This window comes from Patagioenas fasciata, chromosome 10 (assembly GCF_037038585.1).
Source record: "Patagioenas fasciata isolate bPatFas1 chromosome 10, bPatFas1.hap1, whole genome shotgun sequence".
Classification (NCBI taxonomy): Eukaryota; Metazoa; Chordata; class Aves; order Columbiformes; family Columbidae; genus Patagioenas; species Patagioenas fasciata.
Window position 1 is genome coordinate 506,049 of NC_092529.1, and position 16,735 is coordinate 522,783.

General features: G+C 60.9%; 3 protein-coding genes across 3 annotated transcripts in view; 1 reads left to right on the plus strand and 2 right to left on the minus strand.

Annotated features, from left to right (window-relative positions):
- The window catches only part of PLXND1 (plexin D1), a 73,842-nt gene extending 65,751 nt beyond the window's left edge, over positions 1-8,091 (plus strand). Inside the window, exons 33-36 of the mRNA XM_065845732.2 lie at positions 1,132-1,279; positions 3,695-3,835; positions 4,866-4,940; positions 5,471-8,091. Of these exons, the coding sequence (XP_065701804.1) occupies positions 1,132-1,279; positions 3,695-3,835; positions 4,866-4,940; positions 5,471-5,587 (481 nt within the window). The 3' untranslated portion in view covers positions 5,588-8,091. The remainder of the gene's footprint in view (positions 1-1,131; positions 1,280-3,694; positions 3,836-4,865; positions 4,941-5,470) is intronic.
- A 1,777-nt stretch (positions 8,092-9,868) lies between these two features.
- On the minus strand, positions 9,869-13,166 carry H1-8 (H1.8 linker histone). The gene is made up of 5 exons (XM_071813334.1): positions 12,941-13,166; positions 10,770-11,047; positions 10,553-10,685; positions 10,407-10,459; positions 9,869-10,334 (listed from the first exon to the last, which is right to left on the minus strand). The coding sequence occupies exons 1-5, from the start codon at positions 13,164-13,166 to the stop codon at positions 9,942-9,944; spliced, it is 1,083 nt and encodes a 360-aa protein (XP_071669435.1). The 3' UTR covers positions 9,869-9,941.
- Positions 13,167-13,862: 696 nt separating this feature from the next.
- RHO (rhodopsin) lies at positions 13,863-16,597 on the minus strand. Its single transcript, XM_065845509.2, has 5 exons — positions 16,237-16,597; positions 15,117-15,285; positions 14,852-15,017; positions 14,391-14,630; positions 13,863-13,998 (listed from the first exon to the last, which is right to left on the minus strand). Exons 1-5 carry the CDS (start codon positions 16,595-16,597, stop codon positions 13,879-13,881), a joined length of 1,056 nt encoding a protein of 351 aa, XP_065701581.1. The 3' UTR covers positions 13,863-13,878.
- Positions 16,598-16,735: the final 138 nt, after the last annotated feature.

Below are 16,735 nucleotides of genomic sequence, written 5' to 3' on the forward strand. Positions count from 1 at the left end.
GGTGTTAGCTCCGAGCACGGGGATCTGAGGCAGAGTCCAAAGTCATGTCAGCTCTTCAAACACCATGGAGGTTTTAAAAGCAGCATATTTGGCTCCTTTTCACTTGCTTTCTGGCTTTTCAGCCCTTGGGGGCACTTTTCCTGATTTATCTGGTTAGTGAAGCTGCGACTGCGGGGTGTTCAGGGGACCCTGGGTGCTGGGGCGGTGGTGGCAGCGCGGGGACCGGCAGGGAGCGGGGCTGGGGACCCCAGCAGCAGGAGCGGGTGTGGGGGCCAGAGCGATGGAGAGAGACAAAGCAGGAGAGAAACCGGGAGCTGTAAGCGGTGGGAGCAGGGAGCGCCCAGGAGGGGCTCAGCGCTCCCGAGGCTGCAGGGACAGGGGCTGCCAGCCCAACACGTGAATATGAACACCAGATTTGGCTGGGGTAGCAGGCATGCAGACACAACCGCTGAGCTGTGGGTTTGCCTGCCCTTCATTACCTTTATTTGCCAGTAGAGCAAAGACAGTGGCTTTCACTCCTCAGCTGCTGTGGAGGGATGGCGGGAATGGCGAGTGATATACTGAGGTTGTGCTGTGGCCAAACGAGCGCTGAAATAACTGGAGGAGAAAATTATGAGAGAGTAGAAAAAAAAAAGGACACATGAAATGCATTTCACGGGGCCAGGCTTACCATCAGAACCAGATGACAGTGCTGTCAGGGAAGACGGAAAAGGAGCTGACACCATTGCTACAAAAACCAGCAAGCGAGGAAGCCTGATGTGACAGCCTGTGCGGGCAAACCTGCTGCTGTCTGTGCTGGCCCAGGAGCTGCTGCCCGAGCGAGGGACAAGGACAGGGGTACACGCTCACCTGGACAAGGACAGGGGTACACGCTCACCTGGACAAGGACAGGGGTACACTCCCCATACGAGGCTGTACGTGTCTCTTGGCCGTGCCACACGCTCCAGCCTGAGGTCTCTCCGGGTGCAGATGTGTGCCTGCCCCTCTAGCGAGGGGGTGATTAAATAGCTGAAACCGGTTCCTCATCTTTTCCTCTCTACTCTTCATTTCATGATGTTTCCTGCCTTTCCTCCCCTCCCCGCTGGAGCACAAAACCTCACGGGTGTGTGTTCTGGCTCCTTTCCCTCGCAGCCTACCTCTCAGGTTTTGGGTCAACATCCTGAAGAACCCCCAGTTCGTCTTCGACATCGACAAGACGGACCACATCGACGCCTGTCTCTCGGTGATCGCCCAGGCCTTCATCGACGCCTGCTCCCTGTCGGACCTGCAGCTGGGCAAGGTACCAGGGGGGACATCTCCCTGCGGATCAGTTCTCCCCTTCCTTTCCCCCGCACTTGGCTCAGGCTTGAGCGCTCCTGTCACAAAGAGCAGTTGGGGAGTGGGGACACATGGTCACCAGCAGGACACACAAAACGCTGAGGCCCCAGCCCAGCAAGCTGGGCGGATGGAGACCTGGCCGCTGGCTCCGTGTCCGCGGGTGGCTGTGTGAGCTGTCCCTTGGTCCCAGGAGAGCACCCAGCTTCAGGCAGCATCCGAACCGGGGCTGGTCTAGGGGACAGCAGCAGTCTAACAGTCCCGTAGCAGCAGCTGAGGATCGTGTGAACTCCAGTGGCAGGATGGGAGGTGCTGCAGGTTCAGGTGAAGATCTGATCCCCGCGGCTGGTGGTTTCTGCACAGCCCCTCACCCAGGGGAAGCCCAGGAGGAGCCGAGGGGTGCGGGGACGCCTGGGGCCGGCACACGCTCCCAACCATCGCAGGTGGAGGCGGCTGGCGGGCACGGCCGTGTCCCTGCCCCTGGAGCTCGGGGTGTTCCCTGGTGCAGTGTCCTTGTCACACGCTGGCTGCAGAGCCCGCGCACTGTCCCGCGGGGCCGGGAGGCAGCGGGACACCCAGTGCCCATGGTTCCTGCTCCCCGCGGGTTTGGCTGAGCGCGGTGTTGACGTTTGAAACTTCCCCACATAAACAAGTTTTACTAAGAAACACTGTAAATTGTCCCCGGTCCCCAAGGCTGGCGGCAGCACCGTGTGTGATGTGGGGGACCCTATGGAGCGAGGGACAGGAGCCGGACGCTGCTCCGTGTGGCTCCAGCGCGAGGGCAGCAGGAAGCCTGTGCTGGGAGAGGTTAACGCTGGAGGAAGATCTAATGAGCCTTGATTTTTTGTTTGTTTGGGTTTGGGGCTTTTTTTTGCATGTATTACGAAACAGCCACAATTCGTCCTTGTCGAGCTGCGGATGAGGGGAAGAGGGGTCAGCTGGAGTCAGACAGCAGATGGAAACATTTTTTAGGAATACAATAGCATAAGTGAAGGAATTGTTGAGTAATACGGGAAGAATAAATCCTCAGCATCAAAATCAGCTTGCATATACACGCATTGAAGCGCTGAACGTTTTCCAGGCTGGATGCGTCCCCTGGTTGTAGGATGTTGTTCTTAAAACTGCAGATGTGAGAGTGGATTCGGATTCTGCACATCTGCAGTGTGCAAGCAGTTAATAAACCAGTGCCCAGCTCTACAGAACACAGACAAATCAGGCACAAATTAAAACATAACTTTAAAAAGAGGCAGCATGGGTTTCCTTTGTGTTTCCGAGGGAAAAAAAAACACAAAACACAAACCAAACCCGGCGTTCTGAGCAGGCTCTGTAACTTGGCTGTGTTCCTGTAGTGCCTTGTCACTGGGTTTGAAAATAAACTGCTGAGGGATCTGGTGCCACAGCCTGGTGCCCATTTCCCGATTCCCCGCAGCGTTAGACGCGGCACATATTGCAGCAGCAGATTGCAGCCGCCCCGGGCCGCCCCGCTCGCTGCCCGACGCAGCTGACGCGGCTGTGCCACGGGCACAGCCCGAAATCCCGGCCCCGCTCCCTGCCAGGGCAGCGGCACCAGCCCGCGCCCATGTTCCTCCCGGGGCCGTTTCCCTGCGGGATCGGCCAAGTTCATTCCCCGGGTAATGATACCAGCGGGGCAGGATTGCCGCGGGGTTAGAATCAGTCATGCTGGCACTTGCGAGGAGTGCAGGCAGGGTTATGTCTTCACCGGTACAGCCGATCGTGTGGCCGCGAGGTTAAAACTGCTTTGTCCAAGCTGACATTAATCAAGAGAACTCAGTATTTTCTGTTAATTACTTCACGCGCACTCAATACAGGCCAGGCAGGCTGGGTTAGCCAATGCAAAATAAATCAAAGCTACATGAAAAATCCAAGAGCAACATTTCAACTGACAAAGTTCAGCTTGTAACAGAGCTTTGTTCTTCAGTTTAAATCAAGCTGGCTGCTCAAGAGACCCGAGTAAATGCATGCAGAAGCCCTTGTTACCAATTTCCACACGCAGAGCCACAACCACAAGTGTTTTATCCAACGCTGTCGTGTTACGCTCATCTGCAGAGCGTCACCGGGCAGCAAGGCACCTCGCCTGCCCTGTGCACGCGTTCATCCTGCCCCTGGTGCAGAATGAGACCCCGCAGACCCTCCGCCCGCACAGCAGCTGCCCAACGTTTCGCTCACACCAGGAGGAGGACAGAGGGACGGGCCATGGCTCCATGCACCGTGACGTTCCAGCAAGTGCCCATCATTAGCCAGACCAGAGACCTGGCTGTTTGCTGACCCCCCTGTCGTTGGGGTTGGTGCTTTGGTCAGACAGGATGAAAGGTTTTGAGCCAGGAACAGTACAGTGTCTGATTTTGGTATCTCACTCTAGGACTCCCCGACCAACAAACTCCTGTACGCCAAGGAGATCCCCGAGTACAGGAAGATAGTGCAGCGATACTACAAGCAGATCCACGACATGCCCCCGCTCAGCGAGCAGGAGATGAACGCCCACCTCGCCGAGGAGTCGCGGGTAAGGGCTGCGGGGGCGGCGGTCGGGGCTCAGCCGCTGTGCGCGGGTCGGGGGCTCAGCCGCGGTGCGCGGGTCGGGGGCTCAGCCGCTGCGTGCAGGTCGGGGCTCAGCCGCGGTGCGCGGGTCGGGGGCTCAGCCGCGGTGCGTGGGTCGGGGGCTCAGCCGCTGCGTGCGGGTCGGGGCTCAGCCGCGGTGCGCGGGTCGGGGGCTCAGCCGCGGTGCGCGGGTCGGGGGCTCAGCCGCGGTGCGCGGGTCGGGGGCTGCGCCACGGCGAAGAGCACCAGCCCTGCTCTGCTCGGCGGGAGCTGGGCAGCACAGGAGCACAGGCTGCAGTCAGCTATGCTTAGGTGCTGGAAGGAGCAAACAAGAAAGGATATTTTGCCTCAAACTTCCAGGCACAAACTTCCTCTGACCTAATTCCAAGCATCTTCAATTAGTGCCAGAGCTGCAGTAAACACCCACGAGTTAGCTTGAACCTAACTCGCTTTGGCACCACTGGGAGCTGGAAGCAAAATTGAGTGCCAAAGAGCCAGGGAGTTGGGAGAAGGATCTCTGCACCCCCTGGGCAGCTGGCCCGGTGTGGGATGCCAGCCCTGGTAGCAGCTCCGGGAGCTGGCGGCCACGCCCCGGCTGCACGCCCCGCCAGCGATGCACCGCGGCCTCCTCAGCACCAAACCGCTTCCAGTGGCGCCCCAGCCTCAGCTGCCTCCTGGGGTTTTTCTGCCACGTTCCTCCGCCCAGCTCTTGCGCTGCCCCATCCTTTGAGATGGCTTTGAGCACCGAGGGATAAACAGCGTGATCAGGTGTGGGCGGTCAGGGATGGCTTTAAAAACACTGAGGCTGTTTCTGATGTAAGAAAATGCACCTTCCTTAAAGGAGCAAGTCAAAAGCCTGGCTGCATCAATGCAACAGTAACAAAAATACCTAGGCAAAACCTTCTTTTAATCTACTTAATGCCTGCTGTTTGGGCTTGAACTCGCTTGCTGTATCATGTTAATATTCTTCCCTTCTCTGTTGTGTCTTTATAAAGAAATACCGTAATGAATTCAATACCAACGTCGCCATGGCTGAGATATACAAATACGCCAAGAGATATCGCTCCCAGGTGAGTGGGTTCAGCTGCACTCAGGCTTCAGCGTACCTGCGGAGGGAATAACAAGCAGTATAATAACAAACAGTATTTTGTAACGGAGCGGTCAGATGCCTGCATCCAGCCCCACAGAAACGGGATTAGCGTTGTTTGCATAATCCCATGCACACGTGTAATGTATGCGCACACAGATGCACCTGCTCTCCTTGGCTGAGAAGGCCAGCTCTTCCTGGCTGATTTTAACAGCGTTTGGCTGGGCCAGACTGGAGCGGGAAGGCAGAGCACACTGGCACAGTCCACTCCGGGGTCTCCCCCTGCTGTCCCGGTGGCGGCCGTGCCGGGTGCTGCCGCTGCCGGGCAGCTCTGCGCCTCGGTGCCGGTACTGCCCGTACTGCCGGCGCCTGGGGCGCGTTCCCTTCCCAGCCCTGCTCGGGGCCTCGGCTGAGCCCAGGGCAGCCGGGGGCTCTCCAGGGTTCGGTCCCAGCAGGGCTGGCGGGTGGGCACCCCGGTGCTGTCCCCCACCCACCTGCCCGTGTCCCCCGCAGATCGTGGCCGCCCTGGACGCCAACCCCACGACGAAGCGCACCCAGCTCCAGCACAAGTTCGAGCAAGTGATCGCGCTCATGGAGGACAACATCTACGAGTGCTGCAGCGAAGCCTAGGCCGACCGCAGCCCTGCAGCGACCTTCCCGCAGCACAGCGCCGCGGGGAGCCGGCCTTCAGCCGCGGATTCACCACGGCTCGCCTCTGCCAGGGTCACGCTCAAACCAGCCCTGTGGTGGGGTGGGCCTGGCCCGTGGCTGAAGGGCTCCTTCTCCCAACAAGAAGCCACGAGACACCTCTCCGAGCAGCTCCAAACCCCTCTGGTCTGCACTGTGGCACCTGTTATTTATTTGCTGTTGCCAGCCAGAAATGGAGACATGACACTGGTGGCCAGCTCAGTCCCCACTTCCCCCTGATCAGCGCCTGGGCAGGCAGCGGCTGCTGCATCCCTGTTCGTGGTTCCTCAGGATGAGAGATGGGGCTGCAGAAGCAGGAACGACAGACGCGGAGCAGAGGGGAGCTCAGGGAGCACTGAGCAGAGACAGCAAAGGCCACCGGAGCAACGCTTGCGCTCCCTTTTACACCATCCCTCAACATCCTTGTTTTTCCAACACCAGGGACTCTATCAGCTGTTCACTATCTGCTGCATTCTGTGTATTATTGTGCCTTTTAATTTTTGTACTGTATGTGTAGACATAACCACTCCTGCATCTGAGACTTGAGCAGCACTGGGAACTCGGGGCTGAGAAAAAGCAGTTGCTTCCCAAGCAGCTAAACACGGCGCAAGCACTTTATCCCCCAACAGAGATGGCTGTTACGGAGCCGGGGGAGCGTGTTACGTGTCAGCCAGCATGGGAAGGGGCGTTCCCCCTCCCCGGGTCCTGCATCTGCCTGCACTGCGCACTGGGGTTGCAGCAGGTTGGCAAATGTCCTGGCTTCCAGGCGACTGGCCCCAGGCACAGCTTCTGCCCAGAAACCAGACGAGGTGGGAAAGGGAAGGGCTGGTGCCCCGCAGCCTCCCGGCGGCGCTGGGTGAGCACACAGCGCGGTGCTGGCCCCACGGCCCCGGCAGCGCTGCTGGTGCCGGGGATCAGCTCCTGCTGACGGCCTCTGGCAGAGCAATGGGAGCCACGTGCAGGGATAACACAGGCAGCATCTCCCCTCTCTGCCCCGTGCGATCTCCTCAATTCCCCAAACAGGGTCACTGCTGCAGAGGTGTCTTCCCAGAGCAGCCAGTTCCACTTGCTCTGGACCCAGCCCGCCGTGGCTGTCACCCAAGAGAGCGCAGTTCTGCCGCCTCTGCTCTGAGCTTGGCCTGCAAAGGCACAGGGACCGGAGCCCGTCCCTGTGACCGGTGCTGCTCCCGCTCGCAGACCCGCAGAGCAGCTCCAGCACCACAGGCTGCAGGGGCAGCAGCGTCCCCCCACTGCACAGACAGAGCTCACCCGAGACACAGAAGCGTCCCTGCTGTCCCGCACAGCCGCGCTGGAGCAAACCCCATCCCAGCTCCGTGGGCTGCCCTTCAGGGAGCCGAGGCAGCTGTGGCCATTCTGGTGTCTGCAGTCACACGGGCCCCTCCGCAGAGGCTGCACCGCAGCAGCGCCGCGTGCTCAGAGCCAGCGGCCCCGCGCAGGCAACCTGCCCGTGAAAGTACACCCAGCCCAGCCACCGCGTTGCCAAACTAACAGAAAACACAAGCTCCTACCTCAGTGCGGGCAGGGCCGGTGGAGGCTGAGCCGCGCTGCTCATCCAGCTGGCGGGAGCCGCCCGGGGCCCACGGCCGCGGCCCGCCGGAGCTCTGCTGGCACTGCGTGGAACGGTGGCCTCCATCCCATCCTTCTCAGTGACGCCACGTGTGTCGGAATCAGAACATCAGAATTGCAGAAGTGTATATAGATATCTATTTTAAAACAAATTATAGACTTTATCCAGTATGTTAAAAGGGGGGTAGGGAGGGGAGGGAAAGGGGAAGAAGAGAGGGTTTTTTAAAGCAAACTACAGAAAAAGTACATACACTGTGGAGGTTTCAATGTCTTTGCTGAGGACGTGGCTTCAGAATAGACACTCTAAGAATGTAGCTGGGCTACATTTTATTTTGAAAGTGATTTCACAAAAGATTCTTGATTTTTTTTGTTTTTCTTTTAAAAACTGTGAATAGCTGCCAGGGATACAGGCGGGCCCATAGCTGCCAGGGATACAGGCGGGCCCAGCACGGGACGGCACGGGCGACAGGGAGAGGGTGGCAGAGAACGTTGAGCTTGGCTGGAGGTGGGAAGGGGCCATGGGGCAATAGCCCCGTGTTGTTAGAAGGAAAGGACGCAGGTGAGCTGACACAATAGTTTGCCTCCAGGTGCTGGGACTGGGCCATCCATTAGGGCCTATTGCTTTATTATTTAATTTTTTCCAAAGAAAAAAGAAGTAGTTGCTACAACTGTTTTAAAGAAACAACTTCAACAGAGCAGAAGCTTGAGGGTTTGTAGTGCTGTCTGGAACCCCCGAGCCCTTTGTAACATGTTTTTAAACTTTGGCACGTGTTGTGGGTGTAGTGCCCTTACCTGCTGTGTAGTGGAAGTGGCAGACTCTTGGAAAAGCCTATCTTTGTAATAAAACAAGGTGCTGAATACGCGTGGTGCGGTTCCTGCCCTGCGCACGCCAGGGACGCGCAGCGCGGTGGGTGCGCGGGGAGCTCTGCGCACCGTGCCCGGCGGCAGCTCAGCCGACAGCCTCCCCGTGTCCACGCGTGCCGGGTGTCGACCCCGCGCTGCTCAGCCCTGGGTCCTGCAGAGCCCCGGTGGCCACGCGCTGCTCAGCCCTGGGTCCTGCAGAGCCCCGGTGGCCACGCGCTGCTCCTGCTCCCCGGCTCCTGCCAGAACAGGACCTGGCGCGAGGGGGAAGATCGCGAGGACACAACCGGAGCTGTGACCCAGCCGCACGCTGTGCTGCGCACAGCCCAGTAACACCAGGCAGTGCCCAGGGCCAGGCACACATCCCTCGTCCCCACCCAGTCCCAAACACCTGCTCTGTCCACCGCCAGCCCTCGAGGCTTCGCTTTCAGCGCCGTGCACCAGCACAGCCCATAGCTCTTAATAACTGTGGCATTGCTAAATCCTCACTCTTCCACCTCCCCCAATACAAGCTGCTCTTTCCAGACACCAGAGGGATTTTCTTCTCCCACTAGAAAGTTGATTCTCAGCAAAGCTAAATCCAGCAATTAAATGATTTGGCCTCTCTCAAAGCAGAAGAGCCTCATGATTGCACCAAGTGCCCGGTGAGCAAGGACGCAGCTCCCGCCCGGTTGTTACGGAACGTTCCCACGAGCGAGCGGAGCGTTGTGCGGGTAACCAGGGCCAGAGGAGCCGGCGCGCTCCGCTCCATCATTACCGCGGCATCCCACGCCCCGTCCCTGGGGGACATGCGTTTCAGCTCCATTAAAGATGGATCGACATGGCCAAGGCTGAAGTTTAAAGATAAGTTGGTTTGCTCAGCTCTTGCTTAAGCTCTGAAGCAAGGCCAGGAACCTTGGAGGGCATTGGCAAGGCCGGCTGAAGATTAGCAAAATCCTCTTTAGGAAGAGCGTTTTACTTCCACTTATTTTCTCTTGCCCAGGAGGACTGTAACCCTTGGCATTATCGGGCTGACCTTCAGGAGGGCTCTGTTCTGCGCAGAGCAAGAGAAAAATCAGGCATTTGAAGCTACTAAGTGAAAGTGTTCATACGCTGACCCACAGGAGCTAGCGAGACAGGTTTAGAGCTGTGTTTGGGAGCTGTGCCACAGACAACAAGAGCACGAGCAGCACAGCAGCTTGCAGCAAGCACCCCAAACCCCTCTTTGGAACCCTAAAAGAGGGTGTTCCTCTTACCGTGAGCAGAGCACAGGCAGCCCCCCCGGCGCGGGGACCCTCACCCATGGCACACACCGGACCTGCTGCCCCGGCACCGCTGTAATCCCGGCTCAGCCGGGCATTAGCACAAGGGCAGCGGGAGCCTGGACACCCGCCCCACAGCGCGGGCACCGCGGCCCCACAGCGGCAGGACCGGCCAAGGCCGAGCTCCGCAGCACCCGGGGTGCCACGGGTGCCATTGTGTCGTGGCCCACAGTCCCAGGGCCCTCGGCCATTGCCCAGCACTGGGGTTCACCACCTGCACACACAGCCCCCAAAACCTGCACTCCGGAGCCCAGCACCGCTGGCTGGCCAGCTGTGCCGCTGCAGCTGGGGGCACGTGGGGCAGACGGGCACCTCTCCCCGAGGCCGGCAGCTGCCGCAGCACAGCGCACCCCGTGCCGTGTGGGGCGAGGCCAGGGCTGGGGGGACAGAGACCCCGGGCAGGGCAGCAGCCGCTTCACAAGGGGAGTGAACAAGCTTTATTAGTAGGTGAACATGAGTTAAAACCTGTCCTGGGGACTAAAACCAACCCAAATCCCGAGGGCCTGGACCCAGATGGGGTCCCACGGGCAGCAGGGCTGTCTGGGACCCTACAGATCCCTCCTGTCTGCAGGGCGGGGGGCTGCCTTCAGCCGCCTGGCCTCCCCCTGCCCGGCTCCCGCCGTCACCTGGGGCTTCCTCGCCTTGCCCTTCGCCCCCTTCTCCTTGTCCTTTGCCCCCTTCTCCTTGCCCTTCGCCCCCTTCTCCTTGGGCCCATCTTGCTGCGCCTCCTTGGGCACCTTCTTGTTCTTTCCTGCTGGAGCCTTTCGGGGCCCCTTTGCCCGAGCACCCGCGGGATTGTCGCCATGGCCCCCTCCTGCATCCTCAGCAGCTGGAGCCTTGGAAGGCCCCGAACGCCCTTTGCCGGGGGCCCGGGGGCGGCCAGCAGCTTGCGGGGGCTTCGCTCCGTCGCTCCTGGGCTTGGCTGCCGCTGGCGGCTGCACCTGGAGGGGACAGGGCCGCTCTGGGTGCCGCTGTGCCACGAGCCCCCCAGCCCACCAGTGGCCCCTACTCACATCCGCAGGCTTCAGCTTCTGCTTCGCTGCCGTCGGCTTCTCCTTGGTGGCGCCTGTGGGAGAAGGGGCAGGGGATGAGGGGGAACCGCAGCCTTTCCACGGGGCCGCAGCAGCCCCGGGCGGCTCCGGCACCCCCAGCCCTTTACCTCGCTGCTGTGGACCCGCTGCAGGGGTTCGGGGGGGCTTGGTGGTCCCTTTCCGTGCTGCCTTCAGGGGCTGCTCTCCTTCAGGATCTGCCTTGCCCGGGGGCTGCTTCTGCCGCAGCTTCTCGGGGGCCAACTGGGGCGAGAGGGAGGTGGAAGCGGGGCCAGGAGGCAGCTTGGCCCCCAGCCCTGCCGCTCTGGGCCGGCAGCCCCTGCTCACCTTGAAGCGGCCGGTGGCCCCCACGGCGCTGGAGTTGTGGGGCCGCACCAGGTCCCCACGGCTCAGCCCTTTGCTCAGCGCCTGCTTCAGCAGGTACTTGAGGCGAATGGGGTCCACACTGGGGTACTTGGCCAGGATGAACCTCTTGATGGCAACGACAGAGGCGCCCTTCCTCTCGTCCTGCGCCCGCAGCGCCTCCATGACCATGTGCAGGGTTGGGGGGTGCCGGGGCTGCCGGGCCAGCAGACCGGGGAGCTGGGCTGCGCCAGCGGCTTTGGCTGCAGGGATAGACGGGAAGCACCTCCTGGAACCCAGGCCCAGCCCAAGGCGTTCACACCACTACGGGCTGCAAACCCCCAGAAACCAAACAGCCACGACCCTGCTCATCCCTGTGGCCGCACAGGGACCGCAGCCATCAGAGCCCCAGCAAAGCCCTTACCTGCCTGAGGCTCCATGGCAGCACACACCCCCAAATTCAGCAGCCCAAACTGCAGGCCCAGCCCTGCTCACAGGCTCAGCTCACCTCCAGCTCATTTATCTGATTAGCATCGGAACGGCAGGTGCTGGTTGGCAGCTGCTAATTGCTCTGGTTGCTGCCCAAGTGGGAGCAGGCGGCGGGGATGCTGAGTGCCCCTTGCCGAAGCTTTGCAAGGGAGGGAGGGAGAAGGGGCACGGCTGGGTGGGGGTTTGGAGCGGGGTGAGCGATGGGGGGTCACAGTTACTCGCTGCTCGTGGGTGGCGGGGTGCTGGGGTCGGGCAGGGGGCCACCCCGCGGCGTGGGGCTGCGCGGGACCTGTCCCCGTGTGCTGGTGTGACACACCGGCTCCCGTCCCGACAGCCCCGCTGTGGGGCTGCGCTGCCGGGGCAGCCTGGTAGCGGAAGGGAGCAAGGATCCCACAAAGGAGGTGAGGAGATGGAGATCTGCTTTGTCGGCTGGTGAGGCAGGAGGAGCCGCTCTCCTGCAGCAGCCCCGGTCTGCACTACAGCAGGGACAGCACGGCTGGGACAGCATCGTCCCATGGGCCGGGTGTGAGCCGAACCCTCAGCCATACGGGCACCCCAACGCGCCCAGGGCACTTCTGCGCTGTGTTAGAAAGAATTCGTCCTGTGACCCCATGGACCCTCTCCCGGCTGTCCCAGGGGGGCAGGGCACTTGTGTTGCTTTCCGTCCTGCTCGTGCTTGCGGGACGAGCCCGTCATGAACTGCTCCTTGGTGCAGGAGCAGCATGAATGTCCCCACCCCAGGACCACTGCTTCTCCACAGGGCGCCGTGTCAGTCCCTTCCTCTTTATGTAAGAGTAGCGATGTCCTCATACACATCCCCTGTGAAAGCCTGAGGGAGGGCCAGGATTACGTGCGAGCAGGGCCGGTTCACAGCCCACCTCAGTGGGCATCTTCCCGCACCAATGTGCGTGCAAAGCGCTGCCCAGACAGAGCTTTGTCAGGGTCCGCGCCCACCTGCTGCGCCTGGGACAGGGACCCAGGGGACAGGGACCAAGGGGACAGGGACCCAGGGGACAGAGCCGGGAGAGGCACCCAGCACCCTGCGTGTTGCTGTCCCCAGGCCAGCACTGCCAGCCTGTTCCCATTCGGTAAAAGCCGCGGCACCGAGCGTCACTCCCGTGGAGCACAGCCTCGCGGACAGCGAATGCACACCAAATCCTGCCTTCTCTTCCCTCCAAAACCAGCGCCCGGATTTGAAGTACATGAATCAGACATCAGCCTAAACACTGAATTATTCATAAAGCTCTAATCTTTAGATTTCACTGAATATGCAGAAGTATCGACAAAAAAAAAATAATGAGAGAATTGTACTTGCAAATTGCTCTTTATTAAAGGTTTAACTTGCACGGGTTCTATATGTTCCCTATTAGACCTCGCAAAGCTGCATAGGATTAGAAATCAGAGAGGATAATAATGTACAAAAATAGTTTCAAATGTTGATAACACTGAACAGCGAGAAAAACATCTTATTTGTATAACTGAGCTAAAAATAAAAATGAAGAACACTGCTACAATTGCAGTATGCCATCTTGTAGTGCTCCGAGCATATGTCGATGTCTCTGAGCCATATGCTCCCTTGTCTTGCCTGCTACCGCGCGCAGGGAAGCTCAGCTCAGCGCGGCACCGCTCCGGCCGCAGGAGCACGAGCGCCGGCCAAAAGCTCCTACTTGGGCTGACGCCAAACCGGTGGCGGCTGGAACGGGAGGGGCCGGGAGGTGCACATCGGGGGCACAGCCCCGCGGGAGCCCGAGGTGCCTGTGGGTGACGGGCAGGACCGGGGGACAGCAGAACACCCGCGTGCTGCAGGTGCCCGCCCTCCCCGAGCACACCTGGCTGCAGCCGCACGTGGCTGTGCTGTGTCACTCCGCACCATGCCGTGCTGTTCCGCACCATGCCATACCGCACCACGCCATGCTGTACTGTACCCTACTGTGCCATGCCATACCGTGCCATGCTGTGCCACCAGACCCCTCCATGCCACCTGCTTGGGGGTGGGATCCAGAGCCATTGCCTCTGTGGCACAGAGGGGCCCAAGTACACTGGTACCCTGTCCTGTCCCCTCTGCGGGAGTCACGGTGCCTCCCGGGGCTTCTGAAGTGCTGGAGGTGGGGCAGGGCTGGGGGCACACGGCAGGTTGGGGCACCTGGCGACAGCCAGAGCTGCCCGGGCAGCCGCAGTGCGGCGGGGCTGAGTGGCTGGGTGCTACCAGCTGGGCTCCGTCTCCAGCTGCGGAGCCGGGAGGGGTCCCCAGCTCTGGCCCCGCAGCGGCAGAGGCGGGGACGTGTCGCGGTGGGACGAGGGAGACGATGGCGCGGGCATGGCGGGGCGTCGGGCCCGGGGATCTGCACTCGGGATGGGGGCGCGAGCTCTCAGCAGGTCAACAGAAAAGCACGGATTTACGTCAGTGGAGGAGCTAAGCCTTTGCATTTTAATTACAAAATGTGTGTACACATTCACAGCCTTGTTCCCAGGGGTCCTAGTGCCAGGAGAGAGGAGCCCGCCCGGCGGGGCCGTGGCCTCGGTGCGGCGGGGCAGGCGGTGGCAGCGGGGGTTCGCGCTCCCGGGGCGGCGAGGGGACCCCGAGGACCGGCCGCTCCGGAGGGGCCTACGCCGGAGAGACCTGGCTGGTGGAGACGGAGGAGGTCTCTGTCTTGCCAGCAGACGTGTCCTCGTCGCCCAGCGGGTTCTTGCCGCAGCAGAGAGTTGTGATCATGCAGTTACGGAACTGGAAGAGAAGGGAGCGCGGGGTGAGGTGGGCAGACACCAGGATGGCTCTGGCTGAGGGGCTGCTTGGAAACCCCCGCACAGCAAGAGAGGTGCCATGGCGGTGAGTCTGCTTCCCCGCTGCCTGCTGCCCTGCCTGCCACTCGGCGGACACAGCCCCCGCTCCTCCACCACCCCAGGCCCGGCTGCTTTCAGGCAGTATGAACTGTCATTTACAAGACTTGTGCAACACCCAGGGTGAGCTGCACAGTCGCCCTCCCGTGTGCCGGGGCAAGATCAGCTGGAAACAAACGCCCCTCCCGGCACACCAGCACCTGGAGGTGCCGCGGCTCGCCGTAACCTGTCATAAAGCAAAGGACAAAGAAGGAGCTTGCCCGGCATCCTGCCGGTTACCTGTTTGTTCATGACGATGTAAATCACAGGGTTGTAGATGGCGGAGCTCTTGGCAAAGAAAGCCGGGATGGTCATGAAGATGGGCCCAAAGTCCGACCCCTGGTTGGTGAAGATGTAGAACGCGACGCTGGCGTAGGGCAGCCAGCAGATCAGGAAGGCGATGACCATGATGATGACCATGCGGGTCACCTCTTTCTCTGCCTTCTGGGTGGTGGCAGACTCCTGCTGCTGGGCGGCCGCCTGCGGGCACAAGGGAGCGGGGCTGTGGTGGGGCTGGGGGCGGCTGTGCCGGCGTGGGACGGGACGCGGGCTCAGGGCTTGGGGTCGTCGGGCTGCACATCTGGAGTTTGCGATTTCCCTCTTTGTGGAGGGCCAGCCTGGCCCTGAGGGCCCTTTCTGGGTCCCCTTCCCAGCCCTGAGGACAGGGACGGCCCCGGCCACCGCCACCGGCTGGTACCCACCTCCTTGACCGTGCAAACCAGGTTCCCGTAGCAGAAGAAAATCACCGTCAGCGGGATCATGAAGTGAACCACGAACATGTAGATGACGAAAGATTCGTTGTTGATCTCCGGCTTCAGCGTGTAATAGTCGATCCCGCACGAGCACTGCATGCCCTCGGGGATGTACCTGCGGGAGAGCCCAGCTCAGCGCCGGCCAGGACACGGCTGGAGGACACGGCTGAGCCGCCGGCCCGACCCCGCAGCCCCGGCACGGCCGCCTCCATACCTGGACCAGCCGAAGAGCGGCGGCGCCGCGCAGGCCAAGGCCATGACCCAGGAGAAGGCGACGCCCATGATGGCGTGGTTCTCCCCGAAGCGGAAGTTGCTCATGGGCTTGCAGACCACCACGTACCTCTCGATGGCCAGGACAACCAGCGACCAGAGAGCGATCTCACCTGCGCCGGGGAGAGAGGGACGGGACACGGGGACTGTGAGCAACGGGAGGAGAAAAACACGCTGATGCCAGCACGAGGCCTCCTGGGACAACCCCAGCAGCAGGTACAGCCCCACGAGGGTTCGGACAGCGAAATGAACAAAGGCCAAGTGTGGCTGCAGGGGAAGGAATGGGCAGACACCTCCTCACCACCGCTGAGCCCCCCGCTGCTGCGCTCTGAGGTCACGGATCCCACTGCTCGTCCTGGGCAAGTGCCATGTCCCCTCTCGGGGACGCACGAGTGCCCATCGCCCCCAAACCCCTCTCACTGCCCACAGCTCCCCAGGAAACCCATGCAAAGGACCCAGCGGGGGAACAGCTGCCCTTGGCTGGAGGGAGCGGGACAGGGGACGGCGTGCTCAGACACACCGCTTCTATCTGACACCTGCTTTGGTCAAAGCCGGACGGCGCGGCGAGCAGAGCCAGCCCTGCGCCACCACGCACCGCAGCAGAGCCAAGGGCAGGCACAGCCCCACCGCAGCAGAGCCAAGGGCAGGCACAGCCCCACCGCAGCAGAGCCAAGGGCAGGCACAGCCCCACCGCAGCAGAGCCAAGGGCAGGCACAGCCCCACGGGCAGGAGGAACACGTTTGTCATCGCTCCCGTCAGAAAGCAAGCCAAAAATGATGTGCAAATCCAGTAACTGCAAAATCTGCTGCTGGTTTCTTTTCATTGCTGCACCGTTGTTCTTGGGATACAGAGCAGGTGGCGAACAAAACAAGGTCACAAAAAATGAAGTCGTTTGTCACTTTCTCCACCTCCCACCCTGAGCCGCTGCAACCGCCTCAGCCCATGGGGCAGCAGCCCAAGGGCCTCCAGGTACCGCGGCTTCCCAGATCACCCGAGTGTCCTCCCTCCCCCTCCTAAAACCTGGGGCAGTTCCTGGCAGATTTTAGAATATTTGGAAAACTCACCACCCAGAGTAGCAAAGAAGCCTTCGATGTAGCAGCCCGTTACTCCAAAGACGAAGTACCCGTTCATCGAGGTGTACATGGTGGTCGTGAAGCCTCCAAAGACCATGAAGAGGTCGGCGATCGCCAGGTTCAGCAGGATGTAGTTTAGAGGTGTCCGGAGCTTCTTGTGCTGGATGGTGACGTAGAGCGTGAGGAAGTTGACGGGGAAGCCGAGCAGGATCAGCATGAACATGTAGGCAGCCAGCGCCGAGAACTTCCAGGGCTCAGCCAGGTAGTACTGGGGGTACTCGAAGGGGCTCCGCACCACCCCGGTCTTGTTGGACATGGGCACGTAGAAGTCTTGGCCTTCTGTCCCGTTCATGGCTGCGGCTGGTGAGGTGCCTTTGGCTCTGGCTCAGGGGTGGTGCTGGAGCGCGGGGGGATCGCTCTGAAGTGGGGCTCCCGCCACCTCTCAGCCTTCGCCGGCACCCCCAGGAGAAGCAGCTCCGCTCACCTCCAC

Excerpts from the sequence above, each read along its gene's own strand:
- H1-8 (XM_071813334.1), bottom strand. The coding sequence starts at position 13,166 with ATGGTGCGGAACAGCACGGCATGGTGCGGAGTGACACAGCACAGCCAC. Across the intron at positions 11,048-12,940 it reads CCGGTTTGGCGTCAGCCCAA|CCAAAGCCGCTGGCGCAGCC; the intron begins GTAGGAGCTTTT and ends CTATCCCTGCAG. Across the intron at positions 10,335-10,406 it reads AGAAGCTGAAGCCTGCGGAT|GTGCAGCCGCCAGCGGCAGC; the intron begins GTGAGTAGGGGC and ends TGTCCCCTCCAG.
- RHO (XM_065845509.2), bottom strand. The coding sequence starts at position 16,597 with ATGAACGGGACAGAAGGCCAAGACTTCTACGTGCCCATGTCCAACAAG. Across the intron at positions 15,018-15,116 it reads CCGCTCTTCGGCTGGTCCAG|GTACATCCCCGAGGGCATGC; the intron begins GTATGGAGGCGG and ends GCTCTCCCGCAG. Across the intron at positions 13,999-14,390 it reads ACATCGTCATGAACAAACAG|TTCCGTAACTGCATGATCAC; the intron begins GTAACCGGCAGG and ends CTTCTCTTCCAG.